We start from the raw sequence: 22,760 nt of genomic DNA on the forward strand, positions 1-22,760 counted from the left end.
TATAAGGGACCTTCTGTTACCACCAATAGGGTTTTTCTTTGTAACTCTGAGCTCTTGTGTAGGTGAGAGGTCCCCTCCAGAGATAAATTATATATATATATATATATATATATATGTGTGTGTGTGTGTGTGTGTGTGTGTGTGTGTGTGTGTGTGTTTATGCATATAAACACATTTCACAAACGTCTGCAGGTAAGCTTTCCTCAGAGAACTAAGCTTGTTAAAGGATGTGGAGATAGCTGCTGGCATATAGAATCTAGGCACTGACATTATGTATGAGCCCATAGCTGTTTGTTCCGGGTGTGTGTAGATATGTACCGGTAGTACATATGACCTGTTTCTAGAATGCCCAGGGATGATTCCAGACTTGGCTACATTACGGTGCTTTCACTCATTTTCCCCCAGGCATCCAGGGGGTGAGTGCCAGGACCTACATTTACAACTGCATTCTGGTGCCCCCTTCCTACTCTTCCTCTCCACGGAGAGGAAACTGGTAGTGGATTCCAGAGAGAAGCTGAGATGGCTGCCTGAGCTTGCCCGTGATAACCAGACAAGGCTGTACTGAGAGTGTGAATGGTGTAGACCTGGCCACAGGCCACCTTCAAAGAAGGAGCTCACTAATGACTCAGTCTGGGCTTGTAAGAAATGAAGGAAAAGGGAGGAAGATGTTTAAAATATGGTAATCTTAACAAATCTAAAAGGCAACTGACAGAATGGGAAAAGATATTTGCAAATGACATACCAGGTAAAGGGTTAATATCCAAAATCTATAAAGAACTTATCAAACTCAACACCCAAAAAACAAGTACTCCAGTAAAGAAATGGGCAGAAGACATGAACAGACACTTTTCAAAAGAAGACATCCAGATGGTGTTAACCATGAAAAGATGAAAAGATGCTTAACATCACTCATCAGCAGGGAAATACAAATTAAAAACCACAATGAAATACTATCTCATACCTGTCAGAATGGCTAATATTAACAGATGTTGGTGAGGATCAGAGAAAGGAGAACACTTTTGCATTGATGGTGGGATGCAAAATGGTATAGCCACTCTGGAAAACAGTATGGAGGTTCCTCAAAAAATTAAAAATAGAACTACCCTATGACCTAGCAATTGCACTACTAAGAATTTATCCAAAGGATAAAAAAATGCTGATTTAAAGGGGCACATGCACCCCAATGTTTATAGCAGTGCTATTGACAATAGCCAAATTATGGCAAGAGCCCAAATGTCCATCAACTGATGAATGGATAAAGAAGATGTGATTTACATACACAATGGAATACTACTTGGCAAGGTAAAAGAATGAAATCTTGCCATTTGCAGCAACATGGATGAAACTGGAGGGCATTATGCTAAGCGAAATAAGTAAGTCAGTCAGAAAAAGACAGATATCATAATTTCACTCATATGTGGAATTTGAGAAACTCAACAGATGAATGTAGGGAAAGGGAAAGAAAAATAAGATAAAAAAAGATAGGGAGGAAAACCATAAGAAACTCTTAAATACAGAGAACAAACTGAAGATTCCTGGAGGGGTATTGGGTGGGGGGATGGGCTTAATGGGTGATGGGCATTAGGACGGCAATTGCTGGGTGTTATATGTAAGTGATGAATCACTAAATTCTATTCCTGAAACCATTATTACACTGTATGCTAAGTAACTTGGATTTATTTTTTTTTTTAATTTTTTTTTTCAACGTTTTTATTTATTTTTGGGACAGAGAGAGACAGAGCATGAACGGGGGAGGGGCAGAGAGAGAGGGAGACACAGAATCGGAAACAGGCTCCAGGCTCTGAGCCATCCGCCCAGAGCCTGACGCGGGGCTCGAACTCCCCGACCGCGAGATCGTGACCTGGCTGAAGTCGGACGCTTAACCGACTGCGCCACCCAGGCGTCCCTAAGTAACTTGGATTTAAATAAAATTGGGAAAAAAATAAAAAATAAAATCTGGTAATCAACTAAATCTAAGTATCTAATTGGAGTCATTCAAGGTACTCCTAATGTACACCAATTGTTATTAGCAATTATCTCTGGACAATAAAATTAAGGGAAATTTAAAATCTTTTTAAATATATATTTCTACAATGTTTGTTTTGACAAGAATGTATTCCTTTTATAAGTAGAAAAAGAGAAATATTAAAATAAATAGATAAAACCCAAATTTAAAAATTATTTCCTTTCTAGGTAATTTGTCAGCAGGTCTCAAAAACCTTAAAAATTTGCTTACTATTTGAAGTAGTGTTTCCATTTTAGAAATTTATTTTAGGAAAATAATCAGAAATGTGTGCAAAGATTTAGCTTTAATAATATTGATGGGGGTGAGGTGCCTGGGTGGCTCAGTCAATTAAGACACCAACTTTTGATTTCAGCTCAGGTCACAATCTCACAGTTTGTGAGTTTGAGCCCCTCATCAGGCTCTGTGCTGACACACACAGAGCCTGCTTGGGATTCTCTCTCTCCCTCTCTCTTTGCCCCTCCTGTACTCATGTACTCTCTCTCTCTCAAAGAAAATAAAAGCACTAAAAATAAAAGAATATTCATGGGGGCGCCTAGGTGGCTCAATTGATTAAGTGCCTGACTCTTGATTTGGGCTCAGTCATGATCTGTTTGTGGATCAAGCCCTGAATTGGACTCCATGCTGACAGCACAGAACCTATTTGGGATTCTGTCTCTCTCCTCTCTCTCTCTGCCCCTCCCCTGCTCACATGTGCATGCAAGCTCTCTTTCTCTCACTCTCAAAATAAATAAACTGAAAAAAAAAAAAAAAGAATTGGCTTAAAAAAATAGTATTCATGATGATATTCACTTGATAATTAAAAAATAAAAAAAAGAATATTCACGACGGTACTATTTATAATAGTGAGAACCAGATACAACTAACAATAGAGGGTTGGTTGAAGACTTATGGTATAATTATACTGTGGGATGTTATTTTAGTTTAGTTTAGTTTTAGTTTAATTAATTAATTAATTTTTTAAATGTTTATTTTTTTTTGAGAGAGAGAGAGCATGAGCAGTTGAGGAACAAACAGAGGAAAAGAGAGAATCCCAAGCAGGATCTACACCGTCAGTGCAAGAGCCTAACTCAGGGCTTGATCCCACAAGCCATGAGATCATGACCTGAACTGAAATCAAGAGTTGGATGTTTAATCGACTGAGCCACCTAGGTGCCCCTTATTTATTTGTTTTTAAGTAATCTCTACACCCAATGGGGCGCTCGAACTTAGGACTCCGAGATCAAGAGTCACATGCTCCCTCTGACTGAGCCAGCCAGGTACCCCAATATTTTAAATGCTAGGTACTTTACAAAAGATAAAAAATAAATAAATGCTAGTTACTTTAAGTGCTATTATAAAAGTTATGATGACAGATACTTAGAGTAGAATACAAAGTAGGAACTAAATGTGTATATTCCATGACAACTACATACATAAAACAAAAGACTGGGAGACTCTACATGAAAATGTTAACTGTGGTTATTTCTGAAGGGTCAGATTACAGGCTTATTTTGATCTTGTGTTGCCTTTATGATATGTTCAAAGATGCTATAATAAACATATATTACATTGTAGTCATATTGTTAAATAAAACTTTTTTTTTTTAAGTTTATTTATTTTGAGAGAGAGAGAGGCAGAAAGAGAGAGAGATGTGGGGCTTGATCTTATGAATTGCGAGATCATGACCTGAGCTGAAATCAAGAGTTGCAAGTTTAACCAACTGAGCTGCCCGGGCACCTGGTAAAATAAACCTTTTAATATTTAAAAAATTCTGGCAGCTCTTCCTGCTCACAGGTCCTGTCCCCGTGCTGTAATAAGATCACCTTTTTTGCACACACACACACACACACACACACACTCACACACACACAATTCTATTCAGTGAGAGATGAGAATAACAAAGCTGAATCCTAGAAATTTAAGGGGGCTCATAGCCCACAAGAATAAGTAGGTGTCCCAGACATAATGGCAAACTATTCACTGAGAAGCAGGGCTAAGCTTCTTGAGATCTCTAACCCTCACAAGGTTCAGTTCCACAAAGTGAGGATTATTAGCCCCATTTACAGATGAATAAACGGGCTCAGAGAGGTGAAGAGACACATCAAGATCCTACAGCATGTTCTTCACTTTGCTGGCATTTGGGCTGGACTTGCCTCAGCAGGGTTGGGCACTAGGAGTGCTCAGTACCCTCAGAGAGTGGAAACTCAGAGGCCCTCATGGCCCTGCCCGTGGGCTTGCCTGCTGCCTCTCGTCAGCGAGGTCAACAGGGTCAGACTTGCACCCCAGCACACCTGAGTAGGGACTCACATTCCTCCCTAGATGTCCCCCACTGACTTGCTGGTGACAGTGATCGCATTGCCGGTCTCTGAACACAGGATACCTCCAATGCCAAGGCTTGCACAGCTCAGGCATTGGCCTCCCTCTTCTGCCCTGATGTTCAGCAGTCCTCTTCTGCCTGGCTTCTGAATCTGGGGGAATGTGCCCAGAAGCAAACTGGTCCTGAGATTTACATCCACTTCTTTGCTCCCCCAACCTCCTGAGCAGCTGGGAGGGGGGTGGGGATCTTGGCTGCCACCAAGCTCCAACACCTCAGGTCTGAATTTCTCAGAGTGAGTCTTGGGAGGTCCTTTTGAACTGGGTCCTCTAAGAGACATGCAATGGAGGTCGCCAAAGCTAGGGGGAAATGGAGCTAGAATCTTCAAAAATGGGTCGAGTGGAGAAATGGTTTGAAATTGGATCGATGCAGCAGCACTGTTGTTTGGCGTCTTTTCTTTTTTTCCCCCATTTCTGCTAGTGTTGTTCTGCTATTTATGTAATTCAAGAAACCCAACTGTGACTGCTCAAAGAAGAAAAAAGATAATGTAGACATTTCCCTGAATCCCTCAACAGTGAAACATCCCCAATTCCTCTGTCATTGGAGATTTAGGACGGACTAGTTTGAGTCCACACTGACCTAAAGGCTTGTTTATTCAGCTCTCTCCTCTCTGCTATTTGTTCACCATTGATTGCATTTGCAGAATCTGGCAGAGTAGCACGTAGTGAGTACTCTGGAAATATTTGTTGAATAAATGAACCAACTGGGTTTATATCCTCATTCAGAACACATGCTGAGGCTTTCAAAAAGGGAGGAGCTTTTTGTATTATTTGCTATTAATAAAAGGAGATAGCTTTTTAAAAATAAAAGAAACTTTTCTGTGGAGTAAGAGTGTCAAGTTAAGCACAGTTGATTAATATGTCTGACTCAACAAACACCATTTTTAGGTACATCCCCTAAGGAAGCCAATAGCAAGCCCTTAAATCACCATTAGTTTGAGAACAAATGTGTCACCTCAGATTTGAGCTCATGTGTTAATAATTGAGGAGCACTGTGCATAAGATAAGCTGAAGACCCTCCACATTCAAGAGTGGTGGCACTGGGACTTGCAGTTAGACCAGGTGGGTTGATCCCAGAAATTCCTTTATAACAGCTTTATTGAGAAATAACTCACATACCATACAATTCACCTATCTAAAGTGTCTAATTCAGAGGCTTTTAGTATATTCACAGAATTGTGCAGCCATCACCATAATCAATTTTATTTTTTTTTTAATGTTTATTTATTTGTTTTGAGACAGAGAGAGCACATGCGTGCATGCAAGCAGGGGAGGGGCAGAGAGAGAGAGGGAGAGAGAGAATCCAAAGCAGGCTCTGCACTGTCAGCGCAGAGCCCAATGCAGGGCTTGATCTCATGAACCATGAGATCTCACGGACCATGGGATCGTGACCTGAGCTGAAATCAAGACTCATAGGCTTAACCAACTGAGCCACCCAGGTGTCCCATCACAATCAATTTTAGAATAGTTTTATCACCCTGAAAAAAACCTCCTTCCCCATTTCCTCCCTATCCCCTGGACTCCATCCTAGGCAACCACTGATCTATTTTCTCTCTGTGTAGATTTCCTTATTCTTGACATTTTATGTAAATGGAAGCATTTGTGACTTTGTGACGTTGTGACTTTTGCTAAGCATAACGTTTTCAAAATTCATTCATGTTGTAGCATGTATCAGTACTTCATTTATTTTTATCATTAAATAAAATTCCATTGTATGGATATACCACATTTTATTTATCCATCTTCAGCAGATGACCATTTGAATTGTTTCTGCTTTTTGGCTATCATGAATGATGTTGCTTTTGAACATTCACTCATTATGTGAATATATACACCTAAGAGTGGGATTGCTGGATCATGTGGTCTATGTTTAACTTTTTTTTTAATTATTAAGAATTTTTGTTTTTTATTTTTGAGAGAGAGAGGTAATGCGAGCAGGGGAGGGAGGTGGAGAGAGAGAGATTGAGACAGAGAGAATCTCAAGCAGGCTCCATGTCCAGTTGCAAAGTTCCATGTAGGGTTCAATCCCTTTACCTCAAGATCACAACCTGAGCCAAAATTAAGAGTCCATCACCAATCAACTGGGTCACCCAGGCTCCCCTACATTTAACTTTTTGAGGAACTGCAAACTGTTTTCCAAAGTGGCTGCACCATTTTACATTCCCATCAGTACAACGTGAGGTTCCAATTTCTCTACATCCTTAGTAACATTTGTTATCATCTGTCTTTGTGATAATAGCCTCCTAGAGAGTATCAAGTGGTATCTCATTGTAGTTTTGAAATTGCATTTCCCTGATGGCTAATGATGTTGAAAATCTTTTCATGTGCTTATTGGCCATTTGTAAATCTTCTTTGGAAAAATGTTATTTAGGTCCTTTGCCCATTTCAAAATTGGATTATTTGCCTTATTACTATAGATTGTAAAAGTTCATTGTATATTCTGGATATAAGTCCCTTATCAGATATATGATTTGAAAATATTTTCTCTCTTATGTAGGTTTTCTTTGCATTTTCTTGATGGTGTCATTTGGAACACAAAAGTTTTTAATTTTCATGAGTCCAATTTATTTTTTCCTTCGTTACTTGTGCTTTTGATGTTATATATAAGAAGTCTTTGCCTCATGAAGATTCACTCTTATATTTTCTTCTAAAGTGTAAAATTTTTAGCTCTTACGTGTAGGTCTATGATCCATTTTGTGTTAATTTGTGTGTGTGATGTGAGGTAGGGGTTTAACTTCATTCTTTGTGTGTGGATCTCCACATGTCTTGGCACCACCTGCTGAAATGACTATTCTTTCCCCCACTGAATTGTCTTGGCATTCTTACCAAAGATCAATTGATCACACATCAGAAGGTTTATTTATGGACTCTCAATTCTATTTCATTGATCTGTATGTCTGTCCTTATGCCAAAATCACACTTGATAACATGTTACTGTAGCTTGGCAGTAAGTTTTAAAATTGGGATATATAAGCCCTCTAAACTTGTTCTTTTTCAAGATTGTTTTGGCTATTCTGGGTGCCTTGAAATTCCATACTTTTTGAATCAATTCTGTGAAGAAGTCAGGATTTTGAAAGGGATTTTTTAAAGTATAAACAGCAAGGACAAAGAAAATGGGAGAAGAAAGTAGAATAAGGAGGGGTAAATGATTTGGCCAAGTAGTAGAAGCTGTGGCCTGATGCCTGCAGAAAGGAACCAATCATGGGACATGAGCAATTCAGGAAAGCACTGGGTTTGGAAACCCAGGGTACCAAGGAATGTGGGAATGAAGGGCAGAGCTGAGATGGGGAATGAGCTGAAAGTCTATTTGCAGAGCAGTCCAGCCCTCCAGATTTTCCCCAACACCTTCTCAAAGCCTAGTGACAGCTCCTCCTCAAGGCAAGAGATTAGACTGTTTTTTTCTAGAGCAGTGCTGTTAAATTTGGTTCATGAACTGGTTTAGGCCCATAAACTTTGTTACTGGCCCTAATATGATAAGTACAGAAAGTAAGAGTGTTTAGAATTTTTATAGAAATTTGAAATTGCCTCAACCTTCAAGTGTGTTCTCAGTGGATTCTTCTTTCTGAACAGGATGTAGACCAGTTTGGATGTTTGAACTCCTATTGTGAGTCATGTGTGGTAAGAGATATGTACTAGCCATGTGCGTTAGAACTACATGTGGGTCCCTGACAGATAAGAAATTTAAAAACTGGTCCTTCACCACAGACAGCTTGAGAAGCTTACTCCAGAGGCTGACAGACTCAGTTGTATGTATAGTTAGGAGAGGGTTGAGGTACCTGTTTAAAAAGCTACATTCTCAACAGTGGAATATCCGGCCTTCCTCCAACACTCATTCAACAAAATTGGCAGTTAGGCTTATACCCTCCCCCAACACCTATCCTCAGACAGAAGTCTCGAAGATTCTTATCAGAAAAGACTTAATGGCCCAGAGAGACTTTTAAACACTGACATTTAGAAGTCCCCTCAGAGAAAAAGCTGCTTGACACCTTATCTCAATATCTCTACAGTAAAATTCCTCAATGGACAAGCCATTCCTGTGCACATAAAGCTTAAAATAAATTCTAAAAGGTTTGTTTTGTTTTTTTTTTGAATAGGCTTTATACTAATGTGGCTCAGAATTTAAAAGACTCAAAAGGTACAATGAAGAGGGCTTCATTAGTTTCTTCTTAGTTCCTCTTCCGGTAAACTGTTTAGTGCCTCCCTCTTTAAAGTGTTTTTTGTTTTGTTTTTTTGTTTTTTTTTTTTTTTTAGAGTGAGAGCATGAGCAGGGGAGAGAGGCAGAGGAAGAGAGAGAGAATCTCAAGCAGTCTCCATGCTCAGTGTGGAGCCTGACACAGGGCTCACTTCCATGACCCCGGGAACATGACCTGAGTTGAAATCAAGGGTCAACTGACTGAGCCATCCAGGCGCCCCTGCCTCACTCTTTAATAGAAACAGAAAGTCTACATGAAAGACAGAGACCAAAATAAAGAAATAAGAAAAGAGAAAGAAAAGAGAAAAGAATGTAGAGAGAAGAAAAGTTCAAAAAAGGACAAGAATAATGTTCCTGGAGACAGAAGAGAGGCTACTACACCCATGAAATAAGAATAGTAGCCTATTAGAAAAAGGAATATTCAGAGAACAGCAAAAGAGAACTCTGAGAAATTAAAAATAGAAATATTTAAAATTCAACTAGCAAAGTTAGAAAAAGTAGTTTATAAAATCTTACAGAAAGTAAAGCAAAGAGATAAAGAGATGGAAAATTAGATACAGAAGATAAGAAGATCAAGAGATCAGGTCAGAAGATCCAACATCCTAATAACAGGAGCTCCAGATGGACTGAACAAAAAAACAGAGGGGAAGAAATAAGTGAATAACCAGAAGAATTTTTTTTTTTTTCTACAACAGAAGGATGTAAGTTTCCAGGTCAAAAAGACTCATTAAGTGCCCAGTATAATGAATGAGGAAAGAACCATCCCAAGGCACATCATTGTGAACTTTCAGAATGCTAGGGGTCAGAGAGAAGAATCTAAAACCTTTCAGAATGAGGGACTTCTGGGTGGCTCAGTCAGTTAAGCATCCGACTTCAGCTCAGGTCATGATCTCATGGCTTGTGGGTTCGAGCCCTGCCTCCGGCTAGTCAGCTCAGATCCTGCTTCAGATTCTGTGTGTCCCTCTCTCTCTGCCCTTCCCCCACTTGCACTCCATCTCTCTCTCTCTCTCTCTCTCTCTCTCAAAAATAAATGAACAAAAATCTATTTTTAATAAACAAAAATTTTTAACTTTCAGAATGAGATACAAAGGATAGAAAATTGAAATGGTATTGGATATTATAACAGCTACTCTGGAAGCTAGAATTCTATACTTTATACTATTGAGTATAGAGACATTTTCAGGTTTTTTTTTCTAATTTTTTAAAAAGTTTGTTTTTGAGAGAGAAGGAGAAAGTGAGGGGCGGGGAGCGGCAGAGAGAGAGAGGGAGACACAGAATCTGAAGCAGGCTCCAGGCTCTGAGCTGTCAGCACAGAGTCCGACGCGGGGCTCAAAGTCACGAACCTTGAGATCATGACCTGAGCTGAAGTTGGACGCTGAGCCGACTGAGCCACCCAGGCTCCCCTCAGTTATGTTAGTAAGTAAAATTTTATTTCTGTTGCTCACTTTCATAGGAAGTTACTGGAAGATATGCTCCACCATACCAAAGCAGTAAATCAAGGAAGCAGAGGACATGGAATCCACAGGACTATGGGTAGAGTTACCTTGGTCCTAACCAGAATGGAGGAGAAAGGAAGGAAGGAAGGGTGGAGGAAGAATGGAGCAATGAAATGCATGCAAGGAGAAAGAAGAGTCAAGAACCAAGAGGGTCCTCTTTGGCTTCCACTCCTCTTGGGGTGCGTTTTTAATCCTGTACTCGGCTTTGTGAGACACCAATATCCTTGTAATAAATTCCTCTTGCTTAACTAGTTCACATTGGATTTCAGTCACTTGCAACCAAAAGACTCTTCCTGATATCTTTGCCACTCAAGGAATTAGAACCAGCAGCATCAATATCGCATGGGAGCTTGTGAGAAATGCAGAATCTCAGGTATCTCCCAGACCTACTCGACAGAATCGCCTTTGAACAGGATTCCCTATGCACATTAAAGTCTGAGAAGCACTGTCCTTGTAGATCTACCTCACAAAGTTGAGTACTGGGTATATTAAAGGGAATATGTATAGTAGGTACTCTGGAAGGTACTGATTATGAAGAAGAGGGAGAAGGAGAAGAGGAAGAAGGAGGAACTAGGAACACTTGAAAATGGCAATCTGAGTTCCTGGGTCCATGGTAAATGGTGGTTCTGAACCAAATTACAAAAACAGGCACATAACAGAAAAGGCAAAGCACATTTATACCAGGAAACAGGTTTCAACTCTACCCCAGGAACCTGTCAGGTTAGTCAGTCCAGGTGTCGATGTGGGGAAACCATGAAGAAAAGCTCCTTCTCAGGTGTGGCCGTTGGCTGTGAGTGAGTGACAGACGACTCAGCATCTGGAGGCCGCGGCGGGGAGGGGGGGGTGAGGGGGTGGGGGGGTGGGGGAATGCTGAGCGGCCGCTGCCCTTTCTCAGCAGGGCAAGTGTTCTGCCTGAAGTAGGTCAGAAGGAAACATCCCCAGTGTACAGCGCTGAATTGCTTTTTCAGGCAGAAATCCGTGGCCCATAGGACTGGGGGTGGATGGGGAATGGGAAGGACAGGAGGTTGGGGGCCCACTGCGGGGGTAGGGGTAGGAAATCGCATCCCATTCTTGGCAGGAGCGAGATTGCCTCTCACACGGTTTTCCTGGCTCTGGTCCTTTGGCATTCAGCCACCGTCTTTGTGCTGGGGGTTCCAGTGACTTTCTAATGCTGAGCAAATCTGAATAAAGGCTGGGCTTTGGAAGATTTTAATTTTTTTTTCTCAACGTTTATTTATTTTTGGGACAGAGAGAGACAGAGCACGAACGGGGGAGGGACAGAGAGAGAGGGAGACACAGAATCGGAAACAGGCTCCAGGCTCTGAGCCATCAGCCCAGAGCCCGACGCGGGGCTCGAACTCATGGACCGCGAGATCGTGACCTGGCTGAAGTCGGATGCTTAACCGACTGAGCCACCCAGGCGCCCCTGGGCTTTGGAAGATTTTAAGGGAAGGAGATGTGTTTGTAGAAAACCAGTGTCCCATCTCAGCTGTCAATGTGCTGTGCATAGGAGATAATTATCCCAGGCTCAGACTGCCCCAGGAGTTATTGGTCATCGCTTTCCAATTGCCCACCAATTGTATGGCACTGAACTCAGCCCTGGAGAGTCTTTACCAGAGAAGCACCTCAGCCCTCAAAGAACTTATACAGTAGAGTCTCCAGTCCTTTAAAACATCTATGGGAATCTTACCTATTCAGGAAGAAAAAAACTCCACCATCATCAAATGGCTGTCTTTGTGAAGGCTGATTGTAGCCACCACCATAGCAGTAAAAACCTAACTTACTTGAGAAGAGCAGTAAACAATAATGTACTTATTATGTGCCAGGCACTTTTCTAAGCTCTTCATGTATTTTTTTTAAGTCTACTTATTTATTTTGCGAGAGAGAGAGAGAGAGAGTGAACATGCACGAGCAGGGGAGGGACAAAGAGAAAGGGAGAGAGAGAATCCTCTCTCCCCTCCTCTCCCCTCCTCTCACAGGAGCCTGTGTGCAGGCTCCACACTCAGCACAGATCCCAGCCCGAAGTGGGGCTTTATCTGAGCAGAAACGAAGAGTCAACCGCTTAACTGACTGAGCCACCCAGGCACCCTTCCTTACATATTTTAACTCATTTAATCCTCACAACAACCTTGGGAGGTGAAATGCAATTTCAGTCCCCTTTGTACAGATGAGAAAGCTGAGGGATAAAGAGATTAAATGAGATCACATAGTCAATGGCAGAATTGGGATTCAAACCCAGGCATCCTGGCTCCAGAGACCCTGTTTTTTAACCATTCATTATATTTAAACTCCAGGCAGAGGGGATCTGTAATAGCTCTCCTGAAAAGGAATCCCATCTCAGCCGTAAACAAGCTCTCTGATTTTAGCCAAATAACTCAGAGGCAATATGGTAGGGGGCAAGAGCAGAGGTGTCAGAGTTCAAAGATCTGGATTCTACTCCCAGTGCTGCCACTTCACAAGAAGGATACTTTGGTTGATTGAATGTACAACACAAGACGTAACTGGCGCCTTCCGTGTTTGCTCTTTCCATCACTGTCCCTCACTGCGTTTCCTTACATGTAAGGTGGAACAGGTGGTTTCAGTGACTCGGTCTAGACAATATTCACTGAAGAGTTACTACGCGCACAAAGCGCTATGCCAGACGCTGAAAGGCACAGAGACAAATGAAGTAGAGACCTGGCCTTTGCAAGGCTCACGGTCCAATTCTCTTTCATTTAATAAATCCTTTGGAGTTGAGCAAGGCCATTACCCCTGTTTTTAAAATGGTGGAGGGGCACCTGGGTGGCTCAGTGGGTTAAACATCCAACTCTTGATCTCAGTTCAGGTCATGATCTCTTGGTTCATGGGATCGAGGCCCACGTGGGGCTCTGCACTGACAGCGTAGAACCTGCTTGGGATTCTCTCTCTCCCTCTCTCTGCCCCTCCCCTGCTTACATGTGCATGCTCTCTCTCTCCAGATAAATAAATAAAATTAAAAAAAAAATTAAAATGGGGAAAGTCATATTTAAACACTCAGTTCAGTTGTAGACAGAATGTGACCCTAGGTTGATTCTTAGCTCGGGGCTCTTTCTGCTTCCAACCCTCCCACTCCATCTTGACATCACTGTGACTAAAAGCTACAAAGTCCACTTTGAGTTCCTAACTTCCCACAGTCATTTTTGCACCTCCCTCCTGCCTTCCCCGTCCTGACAAGTGTACACACACACACACACACACTCAGTGCTGGATCCTTGAAAAACGCAAGATCAATACTGTTGAGCAGCTAAAAATCAGCCCCCTCTGGCAGCCCTTCTTCCTCTTCTGGAGACCAAAGTGCAGTGCTGAGAGGGTGAATGCACAGTCAGCAAAGCCACAGCTACCATATGCATCGTGACTCATTATCCTATCCGCTGACTTGGAACTGAAGCCTCTTGCCTCGTCAAGTAATTACGGGTGCACAGGAAGTCCTCAGCTAGAGATAAGGTCAGTCTGGTGGCTGAAAGGAAGGGGTCAGTGAGCACAACCTTCTGTTAGACACATTCTCTACTGCCATGGGCTCTTCTACAGCAGCCAGAATGGTGCCTTTCAAACAGTAGGTGCCCAACACAGCTTTCTTGGTGGATTAGCTGCTCTGAACTACTCCACCCAGCACAGCTGCAGGATGAGGTTGCTAGGCAGGAACATAATATGTGGGTCTAGTGCCTAAAGGAAATGATTTCAACTCCCTCTTGTTTAGCAGAGTTGAGTTATGCCCAGGAGAACCGCAGCTCTGAAGATGTGTATTCTTTAAAGAACTCTGTGTTATACAATTCACTTCTGCAATCTGTCCCAAGAACTTCCTTTTCTATCCCCTAAGTTAGGATAGGGGAAGAGGCACATCATCCCCATGCTTTCTCGAAGTGGTGTAAGAGCATAGAGAACTTTAGACATTACTTAAGCTAAACTTGTTCTGGTCGCATCTTCCTTAGCATTTCCACATCCATGTTTCCACGCTTGCCATATCATTTCTTTAACAATAATCTCTTCCCAAGGCTAGAGTCAGAGAGATGAAAACTTCTGTGAGCTTCCAGGAACCAATGTCCCTATTGACTGCTATAGGAGGTCATCCCCCAATAGCTATTTGACCTTCTTACAGAGTGGTAGGATTTTTTTTGTTTTATTTTTTTAATGTTTGCTTACTTTTGAGAGACAGAAAGAGAGACAGCACACACTGGGGAGGGGCAGAGAGAGAGGGAGACACAGAATCCAAAGCAGACTCCAGGCTCTGAGCTGTCAGCACAGAGCCCAATGTGGGGCTTGAAGTCATGAACCATGAAATCGTGATCTGAGCCAAGTTGGACCTTTAATCAACTGAGCCATCCAGGCACCCTAGAGTGGTAGGGTTGTTTTTTTTTTAAATGTTTGTTTGTTTGTTTGTTTGTTTATTTATAGAGAGTGTGTGTGTGTGTGTGTGTGTGTGTGTGAGAGAGAGAGAGAGAGAGAGAGAGAGAGAGAGAGAGACAGAGACAGAGAGAAAGAGAGAGAGAGGGCAGGGGAGGGGCAGAGAGAGAGGGAGAGAGAGAATCCCAAGTAGGCTCTGTACTCTCAGCACAGAGCCCCATGTGGGGCTCGATTCCATGAACCGTGAGATCATGATCTGGGCCAAAATCAAGAATTGGATGCTTAACTGACTGAGCCACCCAGGCACCCCCAGAGTGGTAGGATTTTTGACTGGGTACATGACCACCTAACTAAAGTCAATATTTCTCAGTCTCTCTTACAGTATGTCCACATGATCAAGTTCTGGATAATAAGAAGTTAGAAGGAATAATAATGCACTTAAAAGGAAGGCCCATGCCTTCCCTATTCTCTTTTTCCCTAGTTGGACTGTGGACGCTGCAGTGAGCCATCTTTAACCATGTGCATTGAACAAATATTCTAAGAGTATAGTAACAAGCTAGAGGGGCCTGGGCCTCTAATATTGAGGAGCCACCATAGTATGCCTGTACTGTATGCACTCAGACTGTTACCCAAAGGACAGAAATAAACTTCCCTCTTGTCTAAGCCCTTATTACTTTGGGTCTTGACAGAGCTACCAAACTTGTATTTTAACTAACACAACCCCCGTTGGGGTGCAACCCCTGTTGGGTGCTGAGATTCCCCAACTCTACTTAGGAGTAGCCTAGCGAGTTTTGTTTATGAGAGATTATCATGGTGGTCTATGAATGCGTGGCTCATCTGGCTGTGGCTGAGTGGACCAGGGGTAGGTATCCCATCCAAGCAGGGCCAATCAGATTCTCTCTCCCATAAATCTGCAAATGAGATTCACTATTGCTATCCAACCACCAATGATTACATGAACCAAGATACACAGGGAGAAAAAGAAATGAAAGGCCAGTCATCTCTGGAGAGGCAGAGCTGCCTGGATTGATATTGGTTTCCTGGTTTCTGATTCCAGGCCTTTGTAGGGCCTCCCTGATTATTCTTCCCATGCTTCCTAGAAGAGTCCCTGGCATCTTATAATAAATTCTCCCTTTTGGTCTTAGATACTTTAGGCTGATTTCTGTTACCTCTAGCCAAAAGTATCTAAGTGTCTTCTGAATCTCGTAAAGACCTGCGTATCCTTGCAAGCCAGGGGGCCCATGCCTCTGGGCCCACCCCCTGGCACACTGGATCCTTTCATCATTACAATAGAACAATCTAAGGTGAAGTAAATGGATGGATAGACTGATTGACTGGGTGACTGGCTAGCAGGTCAATCCATGGATTTTCCAAGGGATGCTATGTAGGCCTCATGGAATCACAGAATTAGGGGTGAAAGGGGCCAAAACCATCAAGCAAAGTGTGGCCACCTCCCAGGCCATCAGGCTGGTGTGATTTGGGGGGTGCTCTGACATACCAGGAATAGCTCCCACCTGCTGATGACCAAACTCCTCAGGACACCTATGTCAAACCTGTTGTTTCTGTGGCTCCTAAGAGGAAAAATGCGAAATCATCCTTTTCTCCTTTTTTCTGGGTCATTCATTCTAATTCTGAATCTCATTGTGGATTTTAAGGAATAAACCACTTTTCTTCCATGAAAGGAGTAACGAGTATACCTCTACCGTGTACGAGGTGGCACTTTCCAGCTGTTATTTCATTTAAACCCTACAAGAACCCATTTTCCAGGAGAGGAGAGTGAGGTTGAGAAAGAACAGTCAACTTGCCCATGACACACAGCTAGTAGGAATGGTAATGGGAAAGGAAGCTTGGCTGATCTGGCTTGAAACCCTGTGTCTTTTACGCGATATCATACTGCCTCCTGAAGTTCCATCTTTTTCTATCCTTTTGGCCGTAACTTTCCAGCTTTCTCCATGGGCACCTGCTCAGCAAGGCTTGATTTCGGTCAGTCGGTGCTGGGCTGTGAGCCCCAGGACCCAGTCGGGGAGGGGCGGTGTGCCAGGTGAGGCCCATGGGGGGCCATGGGAGGCTCTGCAGGTGGTACTGCTCTCACAGTGTGCTCTCTCATTTCCCTCTAGGGCCTGTCCTCCCTCATTTTTGGCCTCCATCTGTTATCTACTTGCCTCAGGCTGTGTTTCCCTCCTTCATCCCCAGGCATTCTTCAGTGCCTGGGCACTGACATGATTCCAACCTCCCTCCTATTCTCAACAAAGGAGGTCTTGGTTACTCCTGCTTGCTATCTTCTTCAGAGAATTCATCTAGCTAGCTCATTTTTCCCTCAGAGAAGGAAACAAAGGCCTCACACCTTAGAGCTCAGCCTGCCTGCTTTTCAAGCTGTGTTTGCACCCAGAGCTGAGTATATAGCTCAGGTTCCCAGAGGCCTGAGGGCAGGACTATGTCTTCACATGCTGGGTTGCATGCATTGTCAGCACCCAATGAAAAACAAACAGCTGTCATGTAAAGACAAGGAAGCTGCCAGGCTTGGGGAGGCTGTGGAAGACGTAAGCCTAAGGTCTTGACCTCTTCCATTTAGCACACAAGCTCACATCCCTGACACTACCCACAGAAGCCATGCAGGGACTCCAGGAAGATTCCACACTTCCATGATCTCTCTGAAGAATCAAGGGTGAGCAGTTATGTGAATGCATAAAAGGGTGTGTGTAGGGAACCCTACTCTAATTTACTGTGGGTTATAGAAACAATAGTCTATAGTTATCTCTCAGTTTTGAGACATGAGTGATTCTCAAAGGAGAAGTGCAAGCCCCACTAGGAAGTTTCATCAGATTTCGGGGACCAGAGGAATAAATGGGAACATTTTATATTTATCCAAAGAAGCATGATGTTTTGAAAGGACAGACTCTGCCCATACAAAAGATGTACTGCTTCCCATTCTTTTCTCTACTTGGAGAAATTCTACTTACTCTTTTTTACATTTTTTAAACCTTTATTTATTTTTGAGAGAGACAGAGAGTGAGCAGGGGAGGGGCAGAGAGAGAGGGAGACAGAGAATCCCAAGCAGGTTCCACTCTCTCAGCGCAGAGCCTGACACAGGGCTTGAACCCATGAACGGTGAAATCATGACCAGAGCTATCAAGAATCGGAGGCTTAACTGACTGAGCCACCCAAGTGCCCCTCTACTTACTCTTTAAAGCCCAACTCAGCTGGGAAGCCTTGCTCATGGTCTAAATTTATCCGTCTTTCTCAGTTCTCCCAAAGCATTTGGTTCATCCCTCTAGTACAGCATGTACCATGGGGTATTACAGAGGGCTACGTGAGAGACTGTCACCTCATGGCTGCCTGCTCCCAGAGCACAGGAAATGTGTCTCACATGACTTCCTGTATCCATTTCAGGGTCGACTGACAGGCAAAAGAAGATCCTGTTGATTGACAGAGAGGTGGTGTTGATGGAGGAAGTGTGTGGGAAGAAAGGATGGAAGTAAAAAGTGAGGAATAGTCCCCAGGAGATAGGATGTACATTACAGGGGATTTTATCTACTGTGAAGGGCTTCAGAAAGGAGTACTTTTAGTGAACTAATGGCCAGTTGGTTAGAAAAGCTAATAAGAATTTGCTGGGAGCAGAGGAGGTTCCCAGGAAGGACAGTTTCAAGGAAATTTCTGAGTGTGGAAAACCAGGACCTCGCTGCTATTCTGATTGGTTACCTGGCCTAGACTGAAGACAAAGTCTTACAGACAGAAAGATTGCAAGAGCAGACTGGCCTTCACCAGGAATGGAAGCAAAGAGGAAAGGAAACAAAGGAAATGTAATAACCTGGTCATTGGAATTAACTGTGTCAACATGCACTGAGTAATCAGCCTGTGTGCTTATAAGTTACTAATCTCTCTATGGTTTATACCTCAAGACTTTTAGCGTTGTGCTGGCCAGTTACTGATTGCATTAAGGAGAAAAAGAATGTATGTAGGCTCAGGGGCTTGATCTTGGGAGGACAAATGTCTGGATCCTTGGGTGATAGAAGCACAAAGTGTTCAAGGGATGGAATGCCAGAAAATCATCTGTGTGGTGCTCTTTTCATTATAGTGGAGAAAGTGACAGGGCAATGACAAGGACAGTGTTACAGGTGTCACCAAGAAACCCACCCCACCCCCTCTCCCAATAGGAAGGAGGCCAAGATGCCAAGAACAGGGATTTCTTGACTATGAAATGGGGCTATCTACCAACTTCTAAATTAGAAGCCAGACTTCTGAGTGGTATAAGGAAACTGCATAGTGATCTCATTTCTCATACCTTTCAGCTTTGCCCAAAATGGAGCACCCTTCCATACATCAGCCCTTATGTGACCTGATTCTGGGGCTAGAGTCCTTAGTTATGCCAGTAAAAGATTACAAATCCCTTACTTTACCTTCCAAAATAAATGCTGCAAGTCTCTGGCACATATGATGCTAAAATTGCCCGCATTTCGTTAAAAGAGTGGAGGAATGAAAGCCTAGGGGCACCTGGATGGCTCAGTTGGTTAAGCACCTACTCTCAGTTTCTGCTCAGATCGTGATCTCAAGGTTTCTTGAGTTTGAGCCCCACATCAGGCTGTGTGCTGATGGTGCAGAGCTTGCTTGGGATTCTCTCTCTCTCTCCCCCTCTCTCTCTGCTCACGCTGTCTCTGTCTCTCTCAAAATAGATAAATAAACCTAAAAAAAAAAAAAGAGTGGAGTCACCCACTGTTGTTGTCCTGGGTCCCCTGCCCTGACACAAGCAAGGTTGTTGTAGTGGAGGCTGGTACATACTAAGAGGACCTCAGCAGAAAGATACTGGGGAAGAGCACGTAGCAGTCAGAGCACAGTGTCCCTGGCACAGTGTCCCAGAGCAGGCTTCTTCCCTCACAATTAAAGCCCTGGCCCTGTGTTGAGAAACACTCCTGCTAATGCCTACCTCTCTGTATCCTTCTCCCCAGCATTCTTTCTGCCTCCCAGACCTGTCTTCACAATAGCTGATGAGGCAAGTGTCCTGGCCAAAGCACAGTTTACCTACCTTTATTCCTGGGCTTGTAATTAAGGGGTATCTGTGAAGCTGTCAAGCTCCTTAGGATAAAAGGACCAGTCTGGCCCCTGTGCTTTTTCTCACGGTTCCCTGAGCTCTCCGAGGTGGTTATTGCCAGTGGAGGCTCACATAGCCAAGGGAGGCGGCTCCCATCAGGGCCCTCAGCCAGGCTTACAGGGTGCCCTTGCCTCTGGGCCCCAGGCCCCGTGGCAATAGCGTGTTTTCCGTTCTCTACTCGTTCCCCAGGATGTTCTGATTTCCTCACCTCAGCCCTCTTTGTTCAGCCACAGAGGTTAGGCAATGACTGTGGGGAAGCTGGGCCAGGGCCCAGCTTCCCAGGAAAAGGCTTCTCCTTCACAAGTTGATCTGGGGTCACCTGTTCTCCAGAGGCCTTGGTCACCCTGAAGCCTGGGCCTTCACATCTCTGAGATTCTGGTCACTCTTTCTCACGAGACCTTGTTCAAAGGTCTCACGTACCCCCATCCACCTCCGGCTTCCGTATAAAGACAGTGTTGTGCTCTGGTCAGGAGTGCAGTCTCTGGGGTCACCCTCCTTGTCCGTGAATCTGCTATCTGTGTGGCCACCTGCTAGCTGTGTGGCCTTGACCTTTATTTCCCCCCGAATGAGGTTCAGAATAGTTTCTCTCCTACAGAGACATTGTGAGGATCAAATGAGATAATTTGTTTAAACTGCCTTGGCTTTGGGACACCTGGGTGGCTCAGTTGGTGAAGCATCTGACTCCTGGTTTCAGCTCAGGTCATGATATCACAGTTTGTGGGTTTGAGCCCCGCGTCAGGCTCTGTGCTGATGGCACAGAGACTGCTTGGGATTCTCTCTCTCTCCCTCTCTCTCTGCCCCTCCCCTGCTCACTCTCTCTCAAAAGAAAGAAAGAAAGGGAGAAAGAAAGAAAGAAAGAAAGAAGAAAGAAAGAAAGAAAGAAAGAAAGAAAGAAAGAAAGAAAGAAAGAAAAACATTTATAAAGTGCCTCGGCTTTGGTAAGTACAGACAGAATGGTTTCCTTTTCGAAGAAACATGTTGACTATGGTCTGGTATGGATTCTGGTCTGTAAGTCTTCCTTGAATAGCCAAAAATGAGTGGCTTTTCCTGCCTAACCCACTGCCTTTTCTGCCTCAGAGTAGCTGCATTTTCTGACCGGGACTAGGGGACAGTATATAAAGTTACAGAAGTGGTGCCTGAGGTTCACCTGACTGAACTATCCAGATAGGACCATGCTGTTGGTATGAACCTCTTCCTTCTCCTCCTCAAGGATTAGCTAGATTTCCTTTGCCCAGTGGAAGGGTGATTATACAGTTGGACTTGGGTACCATTTGCCAAGTGTCTTTCTTTCTAGAATGAAGAATTACACTCCGCCACTTTGTATGAGGAGCCTCAGACCATGGCAGTGCATGACCTACATGAATCAGAGACCTGGGACGTGTGGGAGAGATTACAGCCTGAGTCTTTCAGAGCTGCCGTTCTCAAGCGGGAGGCCCTAAGGCTTCATGAAGGAAGCTTGGGTCTCAAGAGGCTCTGAGCAAGAGCAGTGGTGTGAAAAGGGAAGGGAATGGGGTGAACCACAGGGAGCTCTTTTCTCCTTTCCCTACCTCCTACTCCACCTGCTCTGGTTCCCACAAAAATTGTCAGGAGAAAGTACAAAGCAGGCTGGTAATAGCCCAATATCCTCTGCCCTCACACTCTGCTCTGTTTTCTCCGGCTCTGGCTTGGGGAAAGGAACCGAATGTGTGCTGTTGTGTTCTTTTGTAAAACACCAAGCAAGCTCTTAGTTCAAAAACTTCAGAGGCAGATTTACATATTATTTGCATATAATTTATACATTACAGAGAGCGCTCCTTCAAATGTTCACACTGAGTCCTATCACGGTAAGGTAAACATCCTTAAACAGATAAGCATTTGCTCCTGGCTTCTATGTCCCTGCAGTTTCTATTTAGGACACGGTACATTCATTCTCAGCTTTATCATTCTGGTTGGATAATTTACGCAAATCATTCCATTTACGTTGTCTGCAAAAAGGGAAGAATAATCCCTGCCTTTTGCATGGGGTTGTTATGAGGATTTAACAATGAGATTGTAGGGGGGCTCCTGGCTGGCTCAGTCCATGGAGCATGCAACTCTCGATCTCGGGGTTGGGAATTCAAGCCCTATGTTGGGTGTAAAGATTGCTTAAAAATAAAATCGTAAAAAAATGAGATTGTCGATGTAAAACCATTTCATAAACTGTAAAGAACAGGAACAAATTTCAGATACTATTATTGTTATTAAAGTCATTCAGTGAAAAAAAGGATCCTGGTATTCCAAAAGGGATAAAGCATTTCCAAGGGAAAGTAGGAGAAAATATGGTTTATTGATTTAATGTCAAACTGCATAAAAGACCCTTCTGTCCCCTTCTGCAGTTTTCCAGGGTGGTAGTACTCCTGTTTTGTCGATAAGACTATCCTAACCTATAGGATCTCCTAGCTGGACAGGTCAAGGTTCATCCCTGACCACAGTGTGGATAAAATTCTGTGGGAAGTCAGTGGTGAGGTGGGGGTAGACGTGGTGAAAATGATGAGAAGCCCATGCTATTTTAGAACTCTTTAACATTAGTGCAGGAAAGAATTTAGTGATCAATGCCCAGCCCCTCCATTTTACAGATGAAAAAACTGAGGTTCAGAGAAGTGTATAGCTTGCTCAAGACTCCCAGCAGGCTTCAGTGAGCAGTCCTGGTTGACCCAGTGAAGGTCCACACCAGAGCACTGGGCTCCAGGGAGATGGTGGTGTTGGGTCAGGAGCTGAAGTGCCTCTAGCGCCAGACATTCTGTCTCAGTCTGCAGAGAGAAAGAGGCTCTCGGCCTCCTGGAATAGCAAAAGACAAACACACTTGGCTAAGAAGAACCCTTGAGTGAGAGACAAGAGTGGAGAAGAAAACTCACACACCTTTCTCCAAATCTTGCATTTAACCCACTGTCTGGACTCAGGTGGTTTTAAAAGTGAAAGCTGCCAAAGCCTTGAATGGCGTCTCAGAGCTCTAGGAGAGCCCTGCTCAGGTGCAGAAAAATTGGTCTCAAGACTTCCAGGCAGAGCCATGTGGGCCCCACAGACAAAAGATTCTCAGAAAGGTCAGGCTTCTTTCTGACGAGGCAGCAAAAACAAATCCCAGCACTTTCAAGATCATGAACCTCAGGGAATTAGGTAGGGGGTGGGGGACCAATAATTTCTTTGGAGGAGAGCACTGGCTAGAATGAATGGTCCAAGAGGGAGGACCTTGTTCTCAATTCAGTCCTGTAAGTACCACTTAGCAGTCTTCGG

General features: G+C 43.6%; 2 protein-coding genes across 3 annotated transcripts in view; one reads left to right on the plus strand and one right to left on the minus strand.

Annotated features, from left to right (window-relative positions):
- The window catches only part of B4GALNT3 (beta-1,4-N-acetyl-galactosaminyltransferase 3), a 141,736-nt gene extending 131,414 nt beyond the window's left edge, over positions 1 to 10,322 (plus strand). Inside the window, exon 20 of the mRNA XM_025930390.2 lies at positions 10,024 to 10,322. Within this exon, the coding sequence (XP_025786175.2) occupies positions 10,024 to 10,318 (295 nt within the window). The 3' untranslated portion in view covers positions 10,319 to 10,322. The remainder of the gene's footprint in view (positions 1 to 10,023) is intronic.
- The window catches only part of NINJ2 (ninjurin 2), a 79,903-nt gene that overhangs the window by 27,540 nt on the left and 29,603 nt on the right, over positions 1 to 22,760 (minus strand). The gene's annotated exons all lie outside the window — the stretch shown is intronic.

The sequence above is a fragment of the Puma concolor genome, chromosome B4 (genome assembly GCF_028749965.1).
Source record: "Puma concolor isolate L17-30 chromosome B4, mPumCon1.1.hap2, whole genome shotgun sequence".
Taxonomy (NCBI): Eukaryota; Metazoa; Chordata; class Mammalia; order Carnivora; family Felidae; genus Puma; species Puma concolor.